Raw genomic sequence first — 24,746 nt, 5'->3', positions numbered from 1 at the left:
ACTAGAGAATCATCACGTCATTATTCCAGTTCTGCAGATATTGAGCTATGGGGCAGAAGCACTGGGGGTCAACCTGGGGATGTTGACAACATCAACAAGAGCGTTTATCATGGTAAACTTTATAGGTCACAAAATATCTTCACAGACACCAACTCGAAGCCCATACTAATCCCAGCGTTGGGTTCTAATATTACGATCTTGATGATGCTGATTTGTGCTAAGACAGAAATTACTTTCAACACGGTCTAGGATGGCTACCTTCTGGTTGACGTAGGCAATGAAGGCCTGCTTAAAATTAGTTTTAAAAAATGGAGGTGGGTGTATATTTCCCTAGAGTGGCTCCAAGGTTTAAAATTGTAACCTTGGTGATAAAGGAATTTGACCATGAACTTTTCTCTTTGATTCAAGAGTTCATCCTGGGGAGAGAACACAAGCGCTACTCCCTGCCTTCCCCAACTTTCCTAACTTCACAGAAAGTCAGGCTTGGAATGATTGTTGTCAATTTCGCCATCCATATTCATGAACTGCGTCAGGCTTACCGAATGAAAATGGGAGATTAAATGGTCTGAATGTGCCGTGCTGATTTGGGTCTTCAGAGGGATTAGGGTGCCCATTAGACTGGATCAAGCCGGGAGAAGCATGTCTTTGTTACATGGCTCCGGTTGCTCAGGAACTGAATGTTGGCTATTAGCTGAAATTGGAGAGGCCGCCAGTCCGTGCCTTGATCAGACTGACTTGCTTGGCTGGCTGAATGGTGAGGGACCTTGAACCCTGGGCACGGGGAAATAAAGCTTTAATGGCCAGACTTCTTGCTGAAGCCTGAGGTAACACTTCAACCATCGAGCCATTTGCATTTGTTTCTCCTCTTTGTCGCGTTCCAAGACTAGATGCTTAGCTATTACACAATGAGGTCAAGAGCACACTTCGAATTAGAGAGTGTGTACGACCATCTCCCTTTTGGAGCTTTGGATCATCGGATTCCACTAACACCAGAGGGTGGCTTGGCTTTGGCACATCTGGGATAAGACATGGGAGGACCGTCCTGTTTCTGTGGGGCTCATTCTCACGGGGGGCTAACTTATTCTTGGGCTTCTTGAGGAAGGGAAGGAAGAAGTGGGCATGAAGTAACTCCATCAGAAGCCAGGTTAGTGAAAGAGCAGGAATGATATTTTCAAGTCACACATCTGTGAGCGTGTTGAAAATATAACTTTATTTTTCTGTAATTCAACTTAATCTCTCTTTTGAGCTCACATTTTTCCTGGCAGAAAAGTCCTGGTAACTTCAACCATTTAGGTTTAAGCTTTAGTTAGTTTTGGATTTTTCTTTCTTGTCCTCACGCCTGGGAGGCAGCTGAATTCTGGGTTGGGCTTCCATAAGGTCATGACCTCCACAGGAAGGGACCCCCGGTCACTAGTGTGTGCGCACCCTGGATCTATTGGGCACACAGACCAAACAGACTATAGCTCATTATCTCGACCAGAAGGCCCTTACAGGTGTCCCGACTCTCTCTCTCGACTACCTTTCAAGCCTTTCTGGGGAGCACGGTACAAGTTGGCAGCTCCTTTGTGACACTCCGGGGTCTACAGGAAACGACGAGGACTACCTCAGGCTCTCTGTCCCATGACACCCCTGCAGCCGTCTTCTGTCAAACGCCATATGCCCCAAATTCTCTGGCAATTTCCGGATGGCTGCTGCTTACCGGATGTCCAAGGTTACAGAGGGGTCTATGCCATGTACACTTCGGGGCTGACCTGTGGCGGAGGGTGTGGGGCTGCCTTACCAGAAACCCTCACAGACTCTGGTTCTTGCTTCCTCTCCCACTCTACTCTTTCATCTCCTCTGTAAATAGCGGGAGAAGGGCTGGAAAGAACATCCTCTTAAACCTCTTTTTTTAATGGCATATTATCTGCTTTAGGAAATTTAAAAGCCAGGGATCCTGCCTCCCCACCCCCCTGCTGTCTAGGCATTCATATATCCGTTAGATATTGACTGGCCTCCAAAAATGCGCCAGGCAATGTTCTAAGGATTGGATGGAGGTATCGCGTTAAAAAAGATACACATCTGTGCCATCATGGGACATAATAAACAAGTACCTAAATAAAATATATGGAGTGTCTGATGGTGATAATTGCTAGGGAGAAAAAGCAAGGAAGGGGGAATGGGAGTTGCTGGGAGGGGGATAGTGATTTAAAATATGGTGAATAAGGAGGGGAAAACAGATCGTAGTTAGTCAAGACTTGAAGGAGGTGATGAAGTGACCCAGGGGAGGAATAGAGTTCCTGCCGTGGGAGGAGCATGAAGGCTCTGGAGATGTTCGTGGACTGGGAAGGCCACCGGGGTGGGAGCGGCGTGAGTGAGGAAGCAGTGGAAGGACGTGAGGTGGGGGAGGTGTGAGGGCCTGATCATGAGAGACTTTAGCTTGCTGTTGTTGTAAGGGCTTTGGCCTTATTCCAAGCGAGTTGGCAAATCACTGGATTTGCACAGAGAGGCGATGTGTTCCGATGTGTGTGGCTGTCGTATTGAGAATAGATTTGGGGGCAAGGGTGAAGGCAGGGAGGCCAGTTAGAAGACTGGTGCAATTCAGAATGAGAGAAAATATTTGCAAACAAAGCAACTGACAAAGGATTAATCTCCAAAATTTACAAGCAGCTCAATATTAAAAAAACAAACAACCCAATCCAAAAATGGGCAGAAGACCTAAATAGACATTTCTCCAAAGAATACATACAGATTGCCAACAAACACATGAAAGGATGCTCAACATCACTAATCATTAGAGAAATGAAAATCAAAACTACAATGAGGTATCACCTCACACCAGTCAGAATGGCCATCATCAAAAAATCTACAAACAATAAATGCTGGAGAGAGTGTGGAGAAAAGGGAACCCTCTTGCACTGTTGGTGGGAATGTAAATTGATACAGCCACTATGGAGAACAGTATGGAGATTCCTTAAAAAACTAAAAATAGAACTACCCTATGATCCAGCAATCCCACTACTGGGCATATACCCTGAGAAAACCATAATTCAAAAAGAATCATGCACCACAATGTTCATTGCAGCTCTATTTACAATAGCCAGGACGTGGAAGCAACCTAAGTGTCCATCATTGTATGAATGGATAAAGAAGATGTGGCACATATATACAATGGAATATTACTCAGCCATAAAAAGAAATGAAATTGAGTTATTTGTAGTGAGGTGGATGGACCTAGAGTCTGTCATACAGAGTGAAGTAAGTCAGAAAGAGAAAAACAAATACCGTATGCTAACACATATATATGGAATCTAAAAAAAACAAAACAAAACAAAAAAAGTTCTGAAGAACCTAGGGGCCGGACAGGAATAAAGACACAGATGTAGAGAATGGACTTGAGGACACGGGGAGGGGGAAGGGTAAGCTGGGACAAAGTGAGAGAGTGGCATGGACATATATACACTACCAAACGTAAAATAGATAGCTAGTGGGAAGCAGCCGCATAGCACAGGGAGATCAGCTCGGTGCTTTGTGACCACCTAGAGGGGTGGGATAGGGAGGGTGGGTGGGAGGGAGACGCAAGAGGGAAGAGATACGGGGATATATGTATATGTATGGCCGATTCACTTTATTATAAAGCAGAAACTGACACACCATTGTAGAGCAATTATACTCCAATAAAGATGTTTAAAAAAAAACAAAACCCCCAAAACAATCCAGATGATGGGGACCAGGCCCGTGGTGATAGGGGAGAATCGGTCTGATTCTGAGTATGTACTGAAGGTGGCGCCAACAGGATTCGCCGATGGATGGAATGTGGGACATGAGGAAGAGTCCAAAGTGACTTCGGGGGTTTTGACGTGAGCATCTGGAAGGAAGGAGTTGCAGTTGCTTATAAGAGGAAGACTGTGGAAGGAGCAGGTGGGCGGGTGGGAGGTGTGATTAGGAATTGGATTCTGGAGATGGCACATTCGAGAAGCTTATTAGATGTCCAGTCGGAGATGTTAAACAGGCAGCTGGAGTTCAGAGGAGTCATGCAGGTTGGAGAGAGCTCCACGTGGGGTTCCTCAGTGTATATGTTATTTAAAGACATCAGACTCGAGGGGAACCCCAAGGGAGTAAGAGTGGTTGGGGAGGAGAAGGGGTCTGAGCCTGGAGCCCCAGGCCACTCAGATGATCAAAGCACAGGTGACAAGGAGGACTCAGCAGAGACTGGGAAGGCGTGACCAGTAGGGTGGGAGGACCACAACCGTGATGCTCTGTAAAGCAAGGGGGATGTTTCAAAGACAGGAAGTGACTGCCTCTATCAAATACTGCTCTTGGTTGATTTTTGAGGCCTGAGTCCTCGGTGACCTTGACAGGCAAGTTTCGGTGGAGCAGAGCGAATGGAAAGACAATAATTAGAGACAAGTGTAGACAACTCTAGACGTTTTTCTGCAAAAGGAAGAAAGAAAGTAGGTGGGAGCCAAAAGTGCGGTTTGAGGGTTTTCTTTTTAAATGATGGGGGACTAGTGTCACATGTTTGAACGCCGATGGGAATGATCCAGTAGAGAGGGAAGCGTGATGACACAGGAGAGGGGGAAGAGGATCACATCCTTGAATGGGTCAGAGGGCATGACCCAGTGCAGGGGTGGCCTTGGGTCGGGGTGCAAGCAGAGCACCTTTTTAACAGGAGGGGGGGTGGGTGTGGTGCCGGTGCTGGTGGGCTTGCAGGGGGTGAGGTCTCTTCTGATTGCTTCTGTTCTAAGAGAAAGAGGAAGCAGGGTCACTGGCCCAGAGTGATGACAGGGAGGAGGTGTTAGAGGGCTGAGAGGAAAGGAGAAGGTGTGGAATGCTCGTGTCCGGCGGGGGGAGAGCAGAGGACCAGGGAGTTGAGATGGAGTGGATGACAGCAATGGACCCACTTGAGGCTGTGACATGAACTTGGAGTGAGACCAGCCTCTGGTTTGCTATTGTTCAGCCACATTGGATGTGATGTGGAAGAGCTGGGTTTAAACCTAGGTCTGATTGGCCAGAAACACAATGGAGCAAGAGAGGGCCAAGGAAATTTAGAAGTGGGGAAGGGCAAAGAGGCCAAATATAAACTAACTAGGATGTAAATTATGATTCTGCTGCATGTGTCATTTCTGTCAAGAATGAGGACGATTAGAAGAGGACTTACCTACGGGATGCAGGGAGAAAAGGGGGACTGAAATCACTGAGCAGCTGGCTAGCTGGGGTTACCAGGGGTTAGGAAAGTCACCAGCCCTGCTCCTCACCAGTGTGTCTGCTTAAGGAGAACCAGCCATAGAAATCACCTGGAACTTGGAGGGAGGAGGAAATTACAGCTGAGAGTTCTCGGGCAGAGTTGAGTGTGGTAAGACTTAAGTCCTGTTTGGTGGTCAATTGCTAGTTCTTTAAAAAAAAAAACCCAAAAAATCTTAACTCTAATTTCCTTAAAATAAATACTTGAGATTTCTGCTTTTGTTCTTCTGTTAGAGGTTATATGCTTGTATTTTATCGTCTGTTCTTTTTTATTTTAACACCTTTTTTTTGCGATAATCCACAAAAATACAAGCCCCTATTTAAAGCATACAATTCAGTGGCATTTAGTTTATCAACAGAGTTGTGCAACCATCATGCATCATCAACTTTAGAATATATTCATCATTCCAAAAAGAAATCCTGTACCCCAAGAGCAGTTGTCCCCCATTTCCTCCCAACCACTAATCTATTTTTTGTCTCTATTGGTTTGCTTATTCTGGACATTTCATATAAATGAAATCATGCCATGTGATCTTTTGTGACCACATAAGAACTTCTTTCATTTAGCATAATGTTTCCAAGGTTCATCCAAGTTGTAACATGTATCAGTTCTTCACTGCTTTTTATTATCAAATAGTGTGCCATTGTATGGGTACGTCACATTTTCTTTATCCATTGATGGACATTTGGATTGTTTCTACTTTGGGGCTATTATGAATAATGCTGCTATGAACATTCATGTACAAGTTTTTGTGAGGACCTAAGTTTTCATTTCTCTTGGATATATAATGAGGTGTAGAATTGCTGGGTCATATGGTTACTCTCTGTTTAATCTTTTAAGGAACTGCCAGGCTATTCTCCAAAGTGACCGCAACATGTTACATTTCCACCAGAAGTAGATGAGGGTCTCAGTTTCTCCACATCTTTACCAACATTTGTTATTATCTGACTTTTTGGTTATAGCCATCCTAGTGGTGTGTTCTCTCATTGTGGTTTTGATTTGCATTTCCTTGATGGCTAACGATGTTAAGCATCTTTTCATGTGCTTATTGGCCATTTGTGTATCTTCTTTCAAGGAATGTCTGTTTTAATCCATGGCTCATTTTTATTGCGTTATTCATCTTTTTATTATTGAATTGTGTGAGTTCTCTGTATATTCTGGTTACAAATCCCTTATCAGATACACATGGGCAAATATTTTCTCCTGTTCAGTGAATTACCTTTTCATTTTCTTGGTGGTGTGTTTTGAAGTATCCTTGTATTGTTCTTTATTTTTAAAATCTTTCATTTTTAAAATTATGTAAGGAATACATGCATACAATGAAAAATTAGAAAACTTTGAGTGATACACAAGAATAAAAGGAATAAACAAAACATCTGTAATCTTATCATTCACAGATAATTGCTGTGAACATTTGGGGTTTGATCCTTTAATTAAAAAGAATTCTCATTATTCAGTTTTTAACCTGTTGTAAATCTCATCCATTGTGAATAACTTTCCATGTCAATAAACATTTCTACAACATCATTTTTTTTATGTTGTACAACATTTAATCACATGAATGTACAGTTTACCCCAGAAGTTCCTTATTGTCAGATGCTTAAGTTGTTTTTCCGTGTTATAAATGTAGTTAAATCTCTATGCATATCTATAAATACTTTCTTTGAATAGATTTCTAGAATGGGAGTGATGGGTCAAAATGTAGGCACATTTTTGGGGCTGTAGAAACATGCAGCCAGATTTCCTTCTGGAAAGATTGTGGCCAGCTACGCTCCTGCTGGCAGTCTGTGAGAGAGCCAGCCCTTGGCCAGAAGCTAACCTGGTCCACACAAAAAAGCAATACTATTGTCAGTAGCACCGTGCTAGGCACTGTTCTGTGCACTTTATACATACGACTCATTTATTCCTCACGATAACTCTGTCAAATTGGTACTAGTGTTTTTCCATTTTACAGACAAGATAATTGAGGCATAGAGAAGTTAAGTTTTGCCCAAGGTCACACAGCTAGGAGTGGCAGGATTTGAACCCTGAGGCAGACTCCCTTCTGGGAGAAAGCCTGGTACTGTTAAGTACAATGCTGGCTATTGCTTGAAGATAGTCTTTACAATGCTAAGAAAGTTTCCTTTTACTCTTAACTCATGAGAGCTTCATTGAGAAATAACTAAAAATTTTATAACAATTTTATAACCCCTCACACTCCCTTCTTTTTTGCCTATATAGATCAGGGGTTGATAAGCTTCTTAAATGGCCAGATAGTAAATACTTTAGGTTTGGGGGACATAAGGTCTCTGTCACAACTACTCAGCTCTGCTGTTGTAGTTAAGAGGCAGCCACAGACAATATGTAAATTACAAAACCAGGTGGCTGGCTACCAGGCCATAGTTTGCAAATTTCTGTTATAGATGATTATTTGGGTTTTCTCTCCTTGCTTATTGATACTGAGCCACTCCTGCATTCTGGAATAATCCAGTCTGACCATGCAAAATCTACTGCTGCAATCTATTTGTTAGTATTTTATTTAGGACCTTTATATCTCTGTTCAGGAATAGGATTGATGTGTGTGTGTGTGTGTGTGTGTGTGTGTGTGTGTGTGTGTGTGTGTGTGTGTGTGTGTGTGTGTGTGTGTGTGTGTGTGTGTGTGTGTGTGTCCTGGTCAGGCTTCACAAAATGAAAGGGAGAAACTTCATTTTTTTTCTATACTGTGGAACAAAGAATGATCTATTCTTTGAGAGACTGATAGAACCTGCCTCCAAAGAAACCATCTTGGCCTGATGTCTTTTTTGGAGGTAGTTCTTTGAGATCTCTTCCACTTTCAGGAAGTGATCTCTTCATGTTTTCTATCACTTTTGAATTAATTTTGGCAATTTATATATATTTTTAGAAAGTTACCTACTTCATCTAGATTTTCCAGGGTTTTTCCATTGATTTGGGTGTAGCAAATCTCTTAATATTTTTATTCTCTCCATGATATCGTTTTTTTTTTTTTTTTCCTGCGGTACACGGGCCTCTCACTGTTGTGGCCTCTCCCGTTGCGGAGCACAGGCTCCGGTCACGCAGGCTCAGCGGCCATGGCTCACGGGCCCAGCCGCTCCGCGGCATGTGGGATCTTCCCAGACTGGGGCACGAACCCGTGTCCCCTGCATCGGCAGGAGGACTCTCAACCACTGAGCCACCAGGGAAGCCCCATAATATCTTTTTATTTGATCTTTCTTATTCCTAATGGTGTACCTACTTTTTAACATTAGATTTGGTAAATAATCTAATGTTTATTTTTTTGGTCTTTTGAAAGTTTTCTCTGGAATTGAATTATCAGTTGTAATATTCTCCATAATTCTACTCATCATTTTCAAATTATCTTCCTACTTTTCTCTAACTTCTTGAGTTATCAGGTTATTTATTTTCATTCTTTTTGTATAAAAGCAAGAATATTTAAGACTAAATTTTCTTTTGAGTACAGACTTGGCTACCAAGTTTTAAGGCATAGCCCTCTTACTCTTGGTATTTTCTAAGGATCTATGATTTTAGTTTTGGTTTTTCCTTTGACTCAGAAGGGTTTTAAGAGTACATCTTTAAATTTCTAAAAGGTTGGAATTTTTGAGTTTCTCATTAGTTTCTAGTTTTATTATTGAGGTCAGAGAGTGTGACTGGTAATGGGTTTATTCCTTGGACTTTATTGACATTGGCTACGTGGCTTTTAATTTTTTCTAAGTGCTCCAATGGTGCTGGAAAAGAAGGTGTAAGTTCTGTTTTTAGATTACATGATGTTTGTGTATTTAAATGGCACTGTTAATCATATTACTCAGAATCTCTGTCTCCATATTCTTTTTTTAAAAAAATTTACTTGGTTTTTCAAGACTGAGGGAAATGTAATGACTTTCCCACAGCTATCGTGTTCCTGTCATTTCCTTGTACAAAATACACTGATTGTTGCCTTTTTATGCCTGACTCTGAGCCTGAGTCATAAACTCAGATCTTTAAGTATCTGAGCTGGGGAAGAAAAGAAAGACTTAAGAGGAATCAAACAGCTAACTTGAATTCCATTCTAACCATTCCTACTTCTGTGTACATATTTGCCTGTGTGTTAGCGTGTGTACTTTGGGGGGATATATGTGTGTTTCAGCATACACATCTCCTTGGGCATGATTGTGTAAATATGTTCTTTTGTGTGTCCGTGATTGGGTGAGTTTGATATGTGTGTCTGTGTATGTTTATTCATCCGTGACATCTTTTTCTTCAAACTGAACTTAAAACATCAGGGGCGGTGTCTGCCTTGCTGGCTGTTTTGAGAGTCATTACAACTCAGAAAGCTCTGCTACCCTGTATCTTAACCCATCTGAACCTCTTTTCCCCTTTTTGGCTGCAGAAGATCCTCCTGGTAAGTTGGTCAGACAGAGACTCTCTGTAGACTCAGCCTTACTCTGGCACCCACTTGGTGCTCTGTCTAGGCACCATATTCTGGCCACACACATGGTGTTAGGGCCGTACTTCCAGGATGGGTGGAGACTCTGAGAACCTCAGTCCACGCTGTCCCCGTTGTACCTGTTCAAGTTCCCTTTGTCTGCCTGCAGCATGTGCTAACCCTTAATAAGGTAGAACAGCATGTCCTAACCCTTAATAAGGTGGAGCTTGATGGACTGGGCATTGGTCTAAAGGGAGCACCAGCATTTCCAGAAACTCATGATGGGGTTCAGTTCATTTTATGGAATCAGAGCAAGCTCCTGAGAGATCCCCTAGTTGACCGCCTCATACAGAGGAGGAAAGCGGGCCCCAGAATGGGCTCTCCTGACACCTTGTCCTGGGCCCTTCCCATGGAACTGGGAGAGCTTTACCGGCAGCACAGACCCAGTACCTGGGCCTGCGTGGGTTTTGGGGGAGACCAGGCAGAGTGATAATCCCACCTTCAGAGAGCTTGCTGACTCCCTGAGTGACCAGACACCTGCACAGGACACAGCTGAAGGAGCATTCTAGACACAAGAGCCAAGAGGGCCTTGTCCAGGAATAAACGGCGGGGAGACCAGTGTGTACCCCAACAGGCTCATCCACCTTTGCCCACAGATATGAATAAGCGAAGGAAGGAAGGGGCAGAGAGTGTGTTGTCACTAACTTCCTTTCTCCTCACCTAGTTTCCCCCATTGAGCATAGTGTCTTTTGAATAATGGGCACTTAGTATTCGTTGAATTTCAGGGACTCTGCCTTGATTTGACCTTGCAGGAGACTAAGTTCTGATTTTGGAAGCTTTTTTTTGGCTGTGGTCTGGCGGGGATCAGGATAGCCCTTTGGGGTCTGAGTTTTCCTGGGTGTACTGTATTTTATTAATAAATAACACTTTATTGACATTTCCCCCCAAAGAGTTATCCTATGTATCCTCTGATTTTAGCTTCAGTATGCCCCTGGAATGCAGGGGGACTGTGATGATTATGCCCATTTCACAGAAAGGAAAAGGGAGGCCCCAAGAGCTTAACAGAATCACACGGTGCAGGTAGGCAGGGCCAGGGCGAGAGCCTCTGCCTCTCAACACCAAGCAGGTGTGAAGACCTTTCTCCTGACTGCACAGTTGGCCCCTGGAGAGGCAGAGAGTTCCAGCTCTCTGCTCCCCCGAACTCACACCAGCAGGAGAGATTTGCAGTCCAGGCCAGCCCATCAGCCTTGCTTGGTGTTGGTCCAGAAGAAACTTGCTTGGCAAATTCTGTTTCTGAAACAGTCTCTTTTTTTCTACCCACTCAGGAGGAGGAGTTCATTGATTGGTGGAGCAAATTCTTTGCCTCGATAGGGGAGAGGGAAAAGTGCGGGTCCTACCTGGAGAAGGACTTCGACACTCTAAAGGTGAGCCCTCCTCACAATGTCCTCTTCAGTCTAGCAGTCCCTGGGCATGTGCACTGGGCAGCGGGAGATGCAACTGAAAGAGAATATATGTATACCTATATGTATATGCATATATATTTATGGGTGAAATGATACCTGGGATCTGTTTTAAAATGCTCAAGAAAAGTAAGGATGAATTATTTAGATGATGTGGGTCACCCTGTGATAGATGTTCATAATATTAAAGTTGATTGAAATTGCAAAATATTGAAAATTGTTAAAGCTTGGAGATGGGTACTTAGGGATTTGTTATACTATTCTGTCTCTCTTAAAGTTATTTGAACTTTTCTATTATAAAAATTTTCCATTAAAATAAAAAGGAAAGTCAATGTGAGAATGTACCTCTGATTCCCCCACCTCTGCAACTGGGATAGAAATTACCTAGCACATATAAAAATATGGTAAACTCTGTTTCTGTGGAAAAAAACCCCAGAGCCCGAAAAACAACACAAAACCAGGGATGAGTCAGCCAAATTCTGGTATTTTGAGGAAATTCCACAAATACAGTTATACTTTTTAAAAGCAGACTACTTTTAAAAAAGATAACCAGAGGTGACTCAAAATTACTCCCTGAAGGAGTTACATAGTGTCATGGAGAGGGTTACCAGGTAAAATTCAGGATGCTCAGTTACACTGGATTTCAGATATATAATGAATAATATTTGAGTATAAATTTGCTTTAAATATTGCACAGAACGTACTTATATAACAACTATTTGTTGTTTATCCAAAAGTCAAATTTAACTGGGTGGCCTGTATTTTCACTTGCTAAACCTGGCAGCCCTACCTAGAGAGCAAGAGGGGGCCAAGGCTGTCAGACATGCAAGAAAAGCCCAAGGAGCTCCCTAACAGGGACTAGGTGAAGGAGGCTTGAGGCTTATTGTAGTGGTGGGTGACCAGTATGGAAGGTGATCTCACAAGGCGGCCACAGCTGCCTCTGGTACGTTGGATGCCCCCATGTCATTGTACCTGGGGACCTGGAGGGGCAGAGATGAGGCCTCAGGCAGCAGCAGTCAGAAGGCTCAGGCCTCCCCAGGCAGCAAGTTCTTTGTTGACTTGGTAGGTGGGTGTGTGAGGCTGGGCAAAGAGACAGAACTATTTGCGTACCAGGAAGAAGGTCCGACACATTAAGTCTGGCATGTGGTACTGTGGCCTTGCCAAAAAATGAGAAAAGCCAAGTAAGAATGAGGACTCCTGCCAGGGTGGCCCATGGCCCTGGCACCCTTGCCACTCCCTCAGATGCCGGATGCTGAACTGGCACCCAGCCCACCAGCTTGACCTCTCTGAGATCTGTGACAGTTTCCAAGTGAAAATGGGCTGTCTAAAAACAAAATGCATTCAACCTGTTTCTGGGGGGAAAAACAGATCTGGAAGAAATGCTGGTTCTTTAGGGATCAGTAACCACCACCACCAACATGGGTCTTTGAAAAATAGCTTGTAGTATTATGGAGAGAATGGAGTACACAATGGGTGGGGGGAAAAAACCCATATTTTGGAAATTGCTATCATAGGGAAAAAAAGACAACTCATAGTCACAATAGTGAAAGATAGAAAACAAAGATACAGCAAGAAAGCATAGAAAAGCAGAAATCATAGAAAAACACAATAGAAAAAGAATATTAATTTTCTTAATAAATAAAACTGGGTTACAGTCTTTTACTAAGTGATAAGGACTCAGACTTCATCAAAAGTCAAAATTCATTATCATGTCTTTAAAGGACACATCTAAGACAATACAACTTAGAATGGCTAAAGTAGTAAATATTTTGGCAAACAAAATAAAGTAAGTATGAACAAAAGAGAAACAGATAGAAACTAAAGTAAAAAGCAAAGGAAACAAAATGGAGTGTTTTGTATAAATAAAAGATATACATCTCAGTGCAAAAACTCTCAAACATTAATGTTTGGAACAATAAAGCTTAGAAATCCTTAAAGCAAAAATGGATAAGAATATATAAAGTACTACCTCACACAAATGAAGGCATGAAATTACAGAAATTAACATTGCAGTGGTGATTTTAATGCACCTCTTTCCTAGACAGATGAAACAGGCAACCAATAAATAAGGAAATAAAAGATCTGAATAACAAGGTAAATATTTTCTAAGCTACATCAAGAGTAGCTTTAAAATAGAGAATAAAAATAATTTAAAAATGGAAAATGTATTTTTCCTAATGCTCAGAGAACACTTACAAAATTTGATCACATATTAGGTTAGTAATAGGCTACCAAAAGAAATCATACAAGACAGATTTAAATGCAATAAAATGAGAAATTAATAACAAAAGTTTAAACAAAAAGACCAACCACTTGGAAATTTAAAAAGTATTTTATTGGGACTTCCAGTATGAACATGGCTGCATAAGTCAGCATTTTTCACTTTTTCTCTTTGGAAATCATTCAAACCCACAAACTTCATTTTCAGTAAAAGTTGGAAACAAATAAAACCCGCAGACTCCAAAATACATGTAAGGGCTGTCCAAAGGCAACTGAGATTGGGTAGAAGTCACTCGGCAGTAAATGAAGAGAAGATGCATGAAAATGATGAAAGGTCATAGTGGTAGCTGATCTCAGAAAACCCCATACTTCCTAATAAAAGAATGTGGATAATTATTTAAGACAGGCTATGGATTCATGCGGAGTTATTATCTATTCTCTTTACTTTTGTGTGTGCTTGAAAATTTTCATAACAGATAGTTAAAAATATAATTCCAGAAATTGAAGTTTCACTGTAAAATATAAAAATATGTCCTTTGTTCACAACAATGGACATGGGAACTTTGGAGACAGGTTCAGGCTGGTGACAAAAGCTTCTTAGACCTGATTTGGTTCAGAGAAAACAGAGAAGGTGGAGCTACACAAGAATCACACAGATGAACCATATTTGTAGGGAACAGCCTGCCTCTGTTATGGGAACAAAGGAAATAACTGGTCTAGGAAAATCTAACACATTTAGTGACAAGTAATAACAAAAAGAAATTAGCACAGTATTAATTTAAAAATACTATGAAAAAAAGAAGAGAAAATATATAACAAAACTTAACCAAAAGAAGAGGATATATATATACCCACCAGAAAAATTTCTCCAAGGAACAGATGAGATGAAAGATTTTGCTGTTAACTTTTTAGAAATAGGGTGGTCAGAATGCAAGCAGAAATAAAAGAACGAAGGGCTGGTGAGATGAGAAGATGTGAAATATGAGCTAGTAAGATTCAGGAAAGAAGGAGAAGAAAACATGAAATTGGAAGGAGCACAGGACAGAATGGCCACATTGGAAAACACAGAAAGGGGCATAGAGGACAGAATGAAATGGAAATAAAGAAAGAGTTATAAAAGAATAAAGAGAAAATGACAAACATAGTAGTCAGGGAAAGGAGATCCAACATTTGCATAATTGGAGTCCGCAAGGAGGACAACCAAAACAAGGAACTAAAACAAACAGCTGATAGTTTAATAAAACGTCACTGAAATGAAAGAATACTTGAGTATGCATATTAGAAGGTCTGCTGCGTGTCAGGAAAAATTGACCCAGATTGGTCAACCCAGGGACATATTCTAGTGTAGTTATTGGACACTAGAGATAAAGAAAAAATTCTCTGGGTAGACATACATTCTCCCCCCACACAAATTTAAATAATTTAAAAAAGGAAAGAAATCAAAGTGACTTCACTTCCTCTACAACATTTAATGCCCAAAGATGATAGAGCACCATGTGTAAGATCATCAGGGAAAGAAAGGGTGACCCAAGGATTTGACATTCAGCCAAGCTGCCCTTCAAGCATAAAGGCTACAGACACACAGGTATTCACATTCAGGAGACAGGTAGTATGGCTCCCAGGAGCCCGTCTTGAGGGACTCCTACGGGATGAATTGGAGCTCATCTAGGAGCCATCTCAACTTGGAGGTAACTGGGAAAACCATAACAAAAGGACTGGTTGTGAGCATATTTTACCTTAAGCCTAAGATGGAAACAAATGGGAGGGTTAGGGTAGCTGGACAGAATGTAAATACCTTATATACTGAAAATGTAGAAATGATAAAACTGACAAAAGTTAGGTAAAGAGGAAAGAGGATGGAATACAGAGTAAGGGCACTGATAGTCATATTACAGAATAAATAGAATTGACAGATATTATTTAAAATTGGAAATCACGAAATGTGGAAACAACCTAAATGTCCATTGACTGATGAATGAATAAACAAAATATGGTAATTACATACAATAAAATATTATTCAGCCTTAAAAGGGAAGGAAATTCTGACCCATGCTACAACATGGGTGAATCTTTAAGACATATGTTAAGTGAAATAAGCTAGTTGCAAAAGGGCAAATACTGTATGATTCCACTCATGTGCAGTACTTAGAGTAATAAATTCATAGAGACAGAAAGTGGAATGATGGTTGCCAGGCACTGGGGGCGGGGGGAGAAAGGGAGTTATTGTTTAGTGAGTTTGGGGTTTCAACTGGGGAGGATGAAAAAAATTCTGGAGATAAATGGTGGTGATGGGAGCATAAAAGTGTGACTGTACTTAATGTCATTGAACTGTACACTTAAAGTGGTTTAAAAGGTATGTTTATGCTATTAACATATGTAATATATAAATAATAAAATTGGCAAATCAAATAATAGGCATATAAGCAAATTATAAGCAAACAGCACGAACATAAACATTAAGATAGATAATATTGTCTAAAACTAGGTGATGGAGAGGGAGAGGGAGGAAGATGAAATTTGATTATTTTATCATTGCTATAGTGGGGAACCCATGAATACTGCCCCTAAAGACACAATAATATTAGAGCATAAACTCAGGTCATTTTAGCTCTCAGAAAAACTAAAACACACACACACACACACACACACACACACACACACACACACACACACACAGAAAACAGACCATGCAAAGATTTTTAGAAAAACCCTATGAAACTAGGAAATATAATATAAACATATTACATGACTATGTAAATATAATACAAATGTAAAACCAGACCAAACATATCTGTCATATCAATACATGTCATATCAATCATTTATTAATCACAAAATTTAAAGCAGATCTCAAAGCAAAATCTAACTCTAAAATAAAACACTTCATAAAAGTTGAATATCAACGATTGAGAAAGTGTGTGCCAGGCAAATGCAGATGAAAAGAAAGCAGAAGTCACAATCTTAATATTAGATGAGAGCATACACAGGTCCCCCAAATTAGATGAGACAAAGAATGGCACTTTAGAATGCTAAATGCTGCAATTCCTAGTTATGATGGTCATGAGAATATCTATGTGCTAAATATACCTCAATATTTACAAAACAGAAATTACAAGAGATAGAAGAAGAAATAGAAATATACTGGTTTGTGGCGGAGATTTTAATTCACTTTTCTCAGTTCATGTCAGATCAAGGGGACAAAAGCATGAGAGGATATAGAAGACTAAAGTAATTACTAACCTGATTGAACCTGGTAGCTTGAAAATAGAGACACCCCTATGGCACATTTACAAAATTGGCATATATACACTACTATGTATAAAATAGATAACTAATGAGAACCTACTGTATAGCACAGGGAACTCTACTTAGTGCTCTGTGATGACCTAAGTGGGAAGGAAATCTAAAAAAGAGTGGATATATGTATACGTATAACTGATTCACTTTGCTGCACAGCAGAAACTAACACAATATTGTAAAGCAACTATACCCCAATAAAAATTAATTTAAAAAACTCCAAAACAAAAATCGACCATGTGATAGAGCATAAAGAAAATCTTAATAAAATTCAAAAAGTGACGAAACACTGACAATGTTTTCTGAATATAATGCCATAAAATTAGAAATTAATAACAAGCTCAAAAGCACAAGAAAACTTCTATCTGGAAAATTTTTAAAAAATCAACTCTCTTTTAACAATTCTTGGTGAAAGAGAAAATATAAGAGAAATTGCAGAATATCTGGGAAGCAAGGATAAAACCCTACCTTTTAGAACTTACTGGTTACAGTTAAAGCACTATTCAGAGGAAGTTTATAGCCTTAAAAACTTACGTTAAAACAAAAGAAAGAAAACTAATTACACATATAGATTTTAGATCAAAAAGTAAAAATAAAACTATAATTATGGAATGCCAAGAAAAGAAAAATGAACACATTATACATGAAAACAAATGGGGCAATACTAAGGCAGTAGTAAGCAGAGGCAATTTCATAGCAATAAGTGTTTTCCTTATCAGAAAAGAGGAAACAAAGTAATTAAAATTTCAACTGAAGAAATTAGAAGAAAAAAAATCCTTAAAATAGTAGAACAAAATAATAGAAATAGAAGCAGAAATAAGAAAGTGAAAACGGTAGTATAGACACCTCGAAGAATTGGTCTTTTGACTGAAATGATGCAACTATATAAATATGTCAATAAAATATTCAAAATGATACATACCAAATGTTAACCAAATAATTAGTTGTCATTTTTGGAAATCAGAATTTAAGGCAATAATAATATTTTCTTTATATCTACTTACATTTTCTAATTTTTAATAATGAAGCTATATCACTCACGTAATTAATTATTTCTTAGAAGAGATAGAACTTGAGCTTCATGGAAGAGATAGAACTAGAGCTCGGCCTAATGAGAAAAAATGTTTAGCGAGATGAGAAAGGGACTTACCTGAAGTACAGTAGGCCCTCTGTGCCCGCGGGTTGCATATTTGCAGATTCAACGCATGGAATCCGCAGATATGGAGGGCCGACGGTCTTGCCAGTCAGTTTCAGATTATAACCAATTTTAGCATGTATATTAAGTGGGTTAATATCACTATTAATTAAGTACATTTAATCATCTATAATAGAAGACTACTGCTTCATTTAGGTCTAAGCAATGCTCTAACAAGTAAAAGTCATTGTTTGAGAGGAGAGACAAATAAATTGAGTTGACAAATTTAAAGTGGTGCTCAAAATACATCCTCAGCCCAGTATTTGATCCACTGCCATTTGGACATCCTGGACAGTAAGGATTTTGCTGACTTGTGAATCTTCTAGAGTTCTGTCTTGATCTTCAAATAAAAAGTCAGTTAACTTTTCATTTATTTGTTTGACTGTGATCTTATTCTCAAAAAATGCACCACCCATGTATCTGATGACTCTCGGGTATCTAGAATATTGGATTAATCAGAAAACCCTGTTTTCCAACATTGCTGAACAAATGTCTTCCCCTCTTACTCCCTTCTCTGGTTCCCCCTCCACCCCGTTTCTCTCTCTCATCTCCATGATTTGCATCCTTTTTATCTCTGCCTTTGTTCTCTTCTTCTCTGCCTCTCTTCCTTCTTGGCCCCCTCTCTTACCTCCACCTCTCCCACCTGCCTTCCTCTTGACCTTTGTTCTCTAATTTGCTTATGGCTTTTCCCCCTCATTTTCTTCTCTGTCCTTTCTCTCCTTTCCTTTACTTGAATACTGTCATGTTTCCTCTTTCCTTGCTGTCCCTCTTCTTTCCCTCTTTCCTTTGTCCCCCTCTTTTGTCCCCCCATGTGGCAGGTCTATGACACACCACTGGAGAATGTGAAGGACTTTGAGGGCCTGTCTGACTTTTGTAACACCTTCAAGCTCTACCGGGGCAAGACTCAGGAGGAGATGGAAGACCCATCTGTCATTGGGGAGTTTAAGGTAAGTCCTTGAGGACACATCTCTAACCCAGGGGGGCCCAAGACTGGAGTGGCAGCCATGAGTGAAGGGGGTGGGGGCAGAAGTACTGTAGTAACATCAGTAATGACCCCAGTGCTGCAGTTGGTGACCATGTGGGTGATGGAGATGATGGTGGTGACGGTGATGCTGCTGATGCAGAATGCGATGGGGGTGATGGGATGGCATTGGGCTTAGTGATTGCAGTGGTGATGAGAGTAAGGGACATAGTGGTGATTGTATTGGTGACACTGAGGATGAAAATTAAACTTGACCCTTCCTTCTGTTCAGGGCCTCTTCAAAATTTATCCCCTCCCAGAAGACCCGGCCATCCCCATTCCCCCAAGACAGTTCCACCAGCTGGCTTCCCAGGGGCCCCAGGAATGCCTGGTCCGCATCTACATTATCCGAGCGTTTGGCCTGCAGCCCAAGGACCCCAATGGGAAGGTAACATTCCTAGAGCTCTCACCTCCCCTGGAATAAATGGTAGGCTGGGGTACAAAGAGGCTGCAGAATTTGGATACACTCTTTGCCCCAGGGAGTTCACAGTAAGTGGGGACACCAGACAAAGATGTACAAACCTGAGGTGGGACTGCATTGGAGTTCTATCAAGGCCAAGTGTTCCAGGTCAGAAAAGGCCAAAGTCAATACAAGACTTTGGAATAATGGGGAAGACTTCCTGGAAGGAATAGGATTCTTAAGCATTGATGGAGTTTTGATAGGCTGGGAGGGAGAAGAAAACCATATTTTAGGAGGAGTCAGAAACCTTGGCAAAGGTTTGGGAGCAGACTCAGTGTAGGTTTAGCACAAGGATAAGGCATAAGGACAAGGGACATTGATGGTGTAGACTGGGGCAGGACTTTGTGGGACTTTCAAGGGTGGGGTGGGGAGGGAAGAAGGAGGGGTAGAGCATGATGGGTAACTGTGCTGGCCTGGCCATGGCGGAGCCTGAGGCAAAAGGAAAAATCAGCAGTCCTGATCCTGTCTTTATTTAAAACTTTGATATTTTCTTCATCATGGACTGTTGGTGCTGGTTTTAATTTTTAAAATATCACATTAAAATGTTGTTTATTTTGATGACTAAGCTTTTTTGTCTTTCCCTTAAATTTTGTGCCTGAGGCGAGTACCTCACTGACCTACTCTAGTCCTGACCCTGAGCGAAGGAGGGGAGCTTGAGGGAGGGCGGGAGTCTGGAGCTACCCGGAGATGGGGGGAGGAACAGAGTAAAGTTGGGAAGAGAGAGTAAGAGGAAGTGGCGAGGCAGGAGTGGGGGACAGTGGGGTTCAGAGGTACGAGGCTAGGGTCTTCTCTTGTCTCCTTAGACAGGTGCAGGCCTAGCCTGTGTCCTAGGTTGTGGGTAGGGGCCTGGTGTCCAATCCCTGCTGCCCTGCTTTTCAAGGTGAGAAAAGCTGCCCATGCCCTGCTGGGAGATCACAGGGAGAGATGAACAGTCCCCGCCCAGGCACCACCGATGGCCTCCAAGACGTGGCTGTGGTCAAGTTTATATACTTCAAGCCTTCCTGGTGCCGAGACCCTGGCTGCTCCAGAGGCTAGTTGAGGGAATGCTGCTGCTTGTGGGAGGCTGCGCTGGGCTGAAAAAGTCTGGCCCTCTCCACCTGCTGAAGCAGAGGTCACAGACAGGACCCCAGCTTGGCCCAGTCACATATGTCACACAAGCTGGCATGTTTCTGAGGATATGGGCCTGGCCCCCACCCGCCCTCTCCCAGTGGGGCAGTGGATTGGGAGTATGGGGGACTTAGGTGCCCAGTTTCCACTGCCAGAGCCGAGGCTAGAAGCCCACATCGGGGGTGGTGTGCTGGGTGGGGCTGCTGGCCTGGCGGGAGGCAGCTTCTTGATGGTAGGCCCCCTTGCCCCTTTGAGGGGCAGAGCAATGAAGGAGCCTCGGAAGCGTGTTGGGAAGGTTACGTCGCTGAAGTGTTTCCTTCTCCTCCTCCAGTGTGATCCTTACATCAGGATCTCCATAGGGAAGAAGTCGGTGAGTGACCAGGACAGCTACATCCCCTGTACTCTGGAGCCTGTGTTTGGAAAGTAAGTTGGGGTGGCTTGGGTCTTGGGGTGGAGGTGCCAGTCTGGATCACCCACAGCCCAGCGGGAGAGATGTGGCTGCCACTGGGAAGTCCCCATCTCCTGGAGCAAAGCTGTGTTCCCTAAATCTTGCATGTCTGTAAGGGTGTAACCTCAGCTAGCGCTTCCTTAAGCGCTAAAGGCTTGAGTCCTTGCAGAAGCTCCTAGTTAAACAATTACCTTGAAGATCAGAAATCTAAATGGAAACCCAGAGCATGCATTTGCTAATTCTTCTTTTTTTTAGATCAACTTTTACTTTGGAATAATTTTAGATTTACAGAAAAGTTACAAAGATACTATAGTTTTCATATACCCATCACTCAATTTCCTCCGCCATTAACATTCCTACCTAACCATGGTACATGTATCAAAATTAAGAAATTGATATTGGCGCATTACTATTAACTAAACTCTAGACTCTTTTAGGATGTTGCCGATTTTTCCATTAATGCCCCTTTACTGTTTCAGGATCCAATCCAGGATTCCTATTACATTTAGTAGTTATTCTCTTTTACTGTTGCACGTTCATCTGTGGCAGATAGCGGAAGGATGTGGACTCAAGAGGGTAAAATGCTTCCTAAAATCTAAGAACGAGGGAAGGAGGAAGCAGTGCCCATTGCATGGGAGTAGTTCCCAGGCTTCCTGACTTGCTTGCTGTTTGGATGCGAGCGTATTTAGGGCAGAGAAAGGAGAATCTTGAGGGAAGCTGGCAGTTATTCCTCTAGCACCTGTAGGAGAAGGCATGTACCGATATTGTCAAGCGACACACTGGATTCATGAACCGGTGTCTCTTGAGTTAGTTGTAGTCATCTGGCCCTGCAGAGAGACCCAATCAGCCAGGGGAAATGCCATTTTTGAAGGGGAAACAGTCCTGGCCAATGATGAGCCACTGCCAGGCTGGAACTGGAGGGAAGGGCTGCGGGGAGGATGGTGGGTGGAAGAGAAGAACCCTGTTTGGTGAGCCCCAGTGGCCAGCGTGGGGCCCCATGCTGACGGGACCGCGCAGGGCCCAGGGCAGGGGAGGGGAGCTCGTGTAGAAACACGCCTCTCCCTCTCTGTTTCACCATCCCCCTCGGATCACGGCCGCCTGCTCTGCTTGGGGGATCAAGCCTCTGTGAGTCCACAGCAGAAGCTCTTTGTTTCTATCACCCACGTGTTGACCAGCAGAATTCATGGGACATAATCAGACACAACTCTGATTTTGTCTGCCAGTTTCCTGTAGACATTTATTCTGTGCGGGTGACCTTCCTCACTCCCTGAGTGGAAACTGGCAGGCAGGCCACTTTCCGCTCAGCTTTAGACAGTCCGCTTTGCCGTCAGCCCACCGTCTCAAGTTGATAACCAGAACGCGCGTTCGTGTGTCATCAGGAGCACGCCGGATGGCTGGAGGGCGGTCGCTCCCCCTCGCAGCTGCGTCCACCTTGGGCACAGCGTGTGCGCCTTGGGGGTGTGTGCGGAGGGGAGGAGGGTCTTTGCCCAGTGTCCCCCCCGCCCCTTCCTGCCGTCCTTCGCCATACTTGCAGGTCTAGGACTGGGGAGCCTGTGTGAGAGGAGGGGCCCATCTCAAGTGCTGACTTTGCCCCATCCGGCACCCTTGGGGTGGCAGATGTTTGCTTTCCTGTGGGCTTTTCAGACACCCCCTGAGCCCTCCTAACATAGCTCCTGGGATGTGGCAGGTGCTGTGTCCCTGTAGCGGGTGTCCCTCTCCCATACCCCGCAACCCGTTCTCAGATGGGCCGCCCCACAGTCTCTCGCTGTTGGAGCCCCAGATCCCGTGGGACAGGCTTCAGAGCAGCCGCCCCCTGCTCCGCTGGCAGCGCTGCAGTTCCGCGCCCAGCCAGGACGGGAGCTCAGCTCCTCCCAAACGTGCCCCCACCTCCTCTCGCTACAAGCTGCTTGTGCTTCCTCCACCACAGCTCGGGTGCCAGGCTTGTGTGTCCCTCCTGCAGGGAACTCATTTCAGGGGAGAAGGGACAGCACTTCTACACTTGACCTCCGTGGGAGGTGACGGGGGGTCTCAGAGCACGGCAGGACTCACAAATCCTCTCTTAATCCCACTCCAGAAGGAGTGGTGAGGCCCCAGGAGTCCGGAAAGTGGATCCCAGGCCATGCCCTTGGTAAATTTCTGGAGCTCTGGCACCTGGCTCTGGAGTTTCACATCTCTTGTCTCCAGGTGTCCTGGTTGAAACTTCATTTTTAACCTTGTGCTCCATTTCATTCGTCCATTCTGTGGTCCATCAGGCAGGCATCTGCTATATGCCCAGCTCAGATTATTTGGGAATACCGCACACACACACACCACACACACACTCAGACAAGCCCAGCACTGGGAGCGCTGTGGGTGGTGTGCTGTAAGAGCTATAGGAGGCTCGAGGAGGGTGGACTGCAGGCCAGTCCTGGGACAGGAGGAGGAGACACCAGGGGTGGCTTTCTAGCTCTTGCTCCAGCCTTGCCACCCACTTGAGTTTGCACTGTGTCCGGTGACCTCTGGGAGCTGGCGTCGTCATGACAACCGCCTACCCCCACAATAGGATGTTCGAGCTGACCTGCACTCTGCCTCTGGAGAAGGACCTGAAGGTTACCCTCTATGACTACGACCTCCTCTCCAAGGATGAAAAGATCGGGGAGACGGTTATCGACCTGGAGAACAGGCTGCTGTCCAAGTTTGGGGCTCGCTGCGGACTCCCCCAGACCTACTGCATGTAGGTGCAGGGCACTGGCTGCTTCCCTGACTGTGGGCCGAGCCCTGACTGTGTGCCAACCTGGGCCTAGCACAGCACAGACACTGTCTCTCTCAGTCAGCCCAGGTCTTATCCCCACTCCATAGATATGGAAACTGAGACCTGGTCTTGTAAGTGGTGGGATTAGCATTTGAACGTGCTTATCTGAAGCTAAGAACCCAGCTCTTCCTCACGTCTATAATCAAGTTCTCCTTAAGGCACCGTAGAGGGCCTGGAGAGGGGAAGGAGAAGGGAGACAGACAATGGGACACACAGCCCCGCTGGGCCCCAAGGTGAACTCACGTGTGGCCAGCCCCACCCACTTCCTGCCAACTTGGGTCTTGTCTGGGTCTGATTCGTTAAAGCTGGAAATTGGAAACATTTCAGTTCCACCTCCACGTGTGTGAAGTGGGCTCCCCGGTCATGACGAACAATCACACAGGGTGCCCACAGGCAAAGTGAAAGGTGGGTGATGCCGTGCGTGTGGGTGCATAGGTCACTGCACACACCTCTGCCCCCATTAGTGTCCTGGAGCGTCTCATCTTTGTCTTGTGTTTGGGCCTCAGCTCTGGACCCAACCAGTGGCGGGATCAGCTCCATCCCTCTCAGCTCCTCCACCTGTTCTGCCAGCAGCGCAGAGTCAAGGCCCCCGTGTACCGGACAGACCGTGTGGTGTTTCAGGATAAAGAATACACCATCGAAGAAATAGGTGAGTTCTCCCTCTCTCGCCCTCTCTCTTGTGGGTCCTCTCCTGCTGGATGTAACCACTGGACACAACCCACACCAGCACGGTGTGGTCTTGAGTCTCTCCAGGGCAGCACAGATGGACTAAACTTGCACTTGGTATTCTTGGGACCAGTACTTACCTGGGACACCATTGTGAAAATTAGAGGTCAAGGTGGGGCCACAGTGAGGGTGGGTCAGGGTCAGAGCTCAGTCTAAGACCAGGTTGGGGCCTGTCTGAGGCAAGATGAGGGGTGAGTCTGAAGCCAGGATCAGGGTCATGGTTAGGATCAGTCTGCTTCTGGCTTTGTGTGGGCAGACTGGTCAGAGTTTGGGTAGAGCCCACCGCTGAGAAAGTTTTCTACTTAATCATACTAGTCTGCCAGCTTCACCTTGACGGTACCTTCTGAGCCCCCAGTCCCAACTCCTTCACCTGATACATCCAAAGGGTGGCAGGAAGC

At 43.7% G+C, this 24,746-nt stretch overlaps 1 protein-coding gene across 22 annotated transcripts in view; it reads left to right on the top strand.

Annotated features, from left to right (window-relative positions):
- Window positions 1–24,746, top strand: part of DYSF (dysferlin) — a 223,677-nt gene that overhangs the window by 173,581 nt on the left and 25,350 nt on the right. For all 22 annotated transcript variants that reach the window (XM_030877537.2, XM_030877532.2, XM_030877534.2 and 19 more), the window contains 6 exons: window positions 10,949–11,047; window positions 18,614–18,742; window positions 19,049–19,204; window positions 20,715–20,806; window positions 23,374–23,544; window positions 24,129–24,271. In XM_030877537.2, the coding sequence (XP_030733397.2) occupies window positions 10,949–11,047; window positions 18,614–18,742; window positions 19,049–19,204; window positions 20,715–20,806; window positions 23,374–23,544; window positions 24,129–24,271 (790 nt within the window). The remainder of the gene's footprint in view (window positions 1–10,948; window positions 11,048–18,613; window positions 18,743–19,048; window positions 19,205–20,714; window positions 20,807–23,373; window positions 23,545–24,128; window positions 24,272–24,746) is intronic.

The sequence above is a fragment of the Globicephala melas genome, chromosome 12, assembly GCF_963455315.2.
Source record: "Globicephala melas chromosome 12, mGloMel1.2, whole genome shotgun sequence".
NCBI classification, from domain to species: domain Eukaryota; kingdom Metazoa; phylum Chordata; class Mammalia; order Artiodactyla; family Delphinidae; genus Globicephala; species Globicephala melas.
The sequence above is the reverse complement of the archived record's forward strand: the minus strand, read 5'-3'. Positions and strand labels throughout refer to the sequence as shown.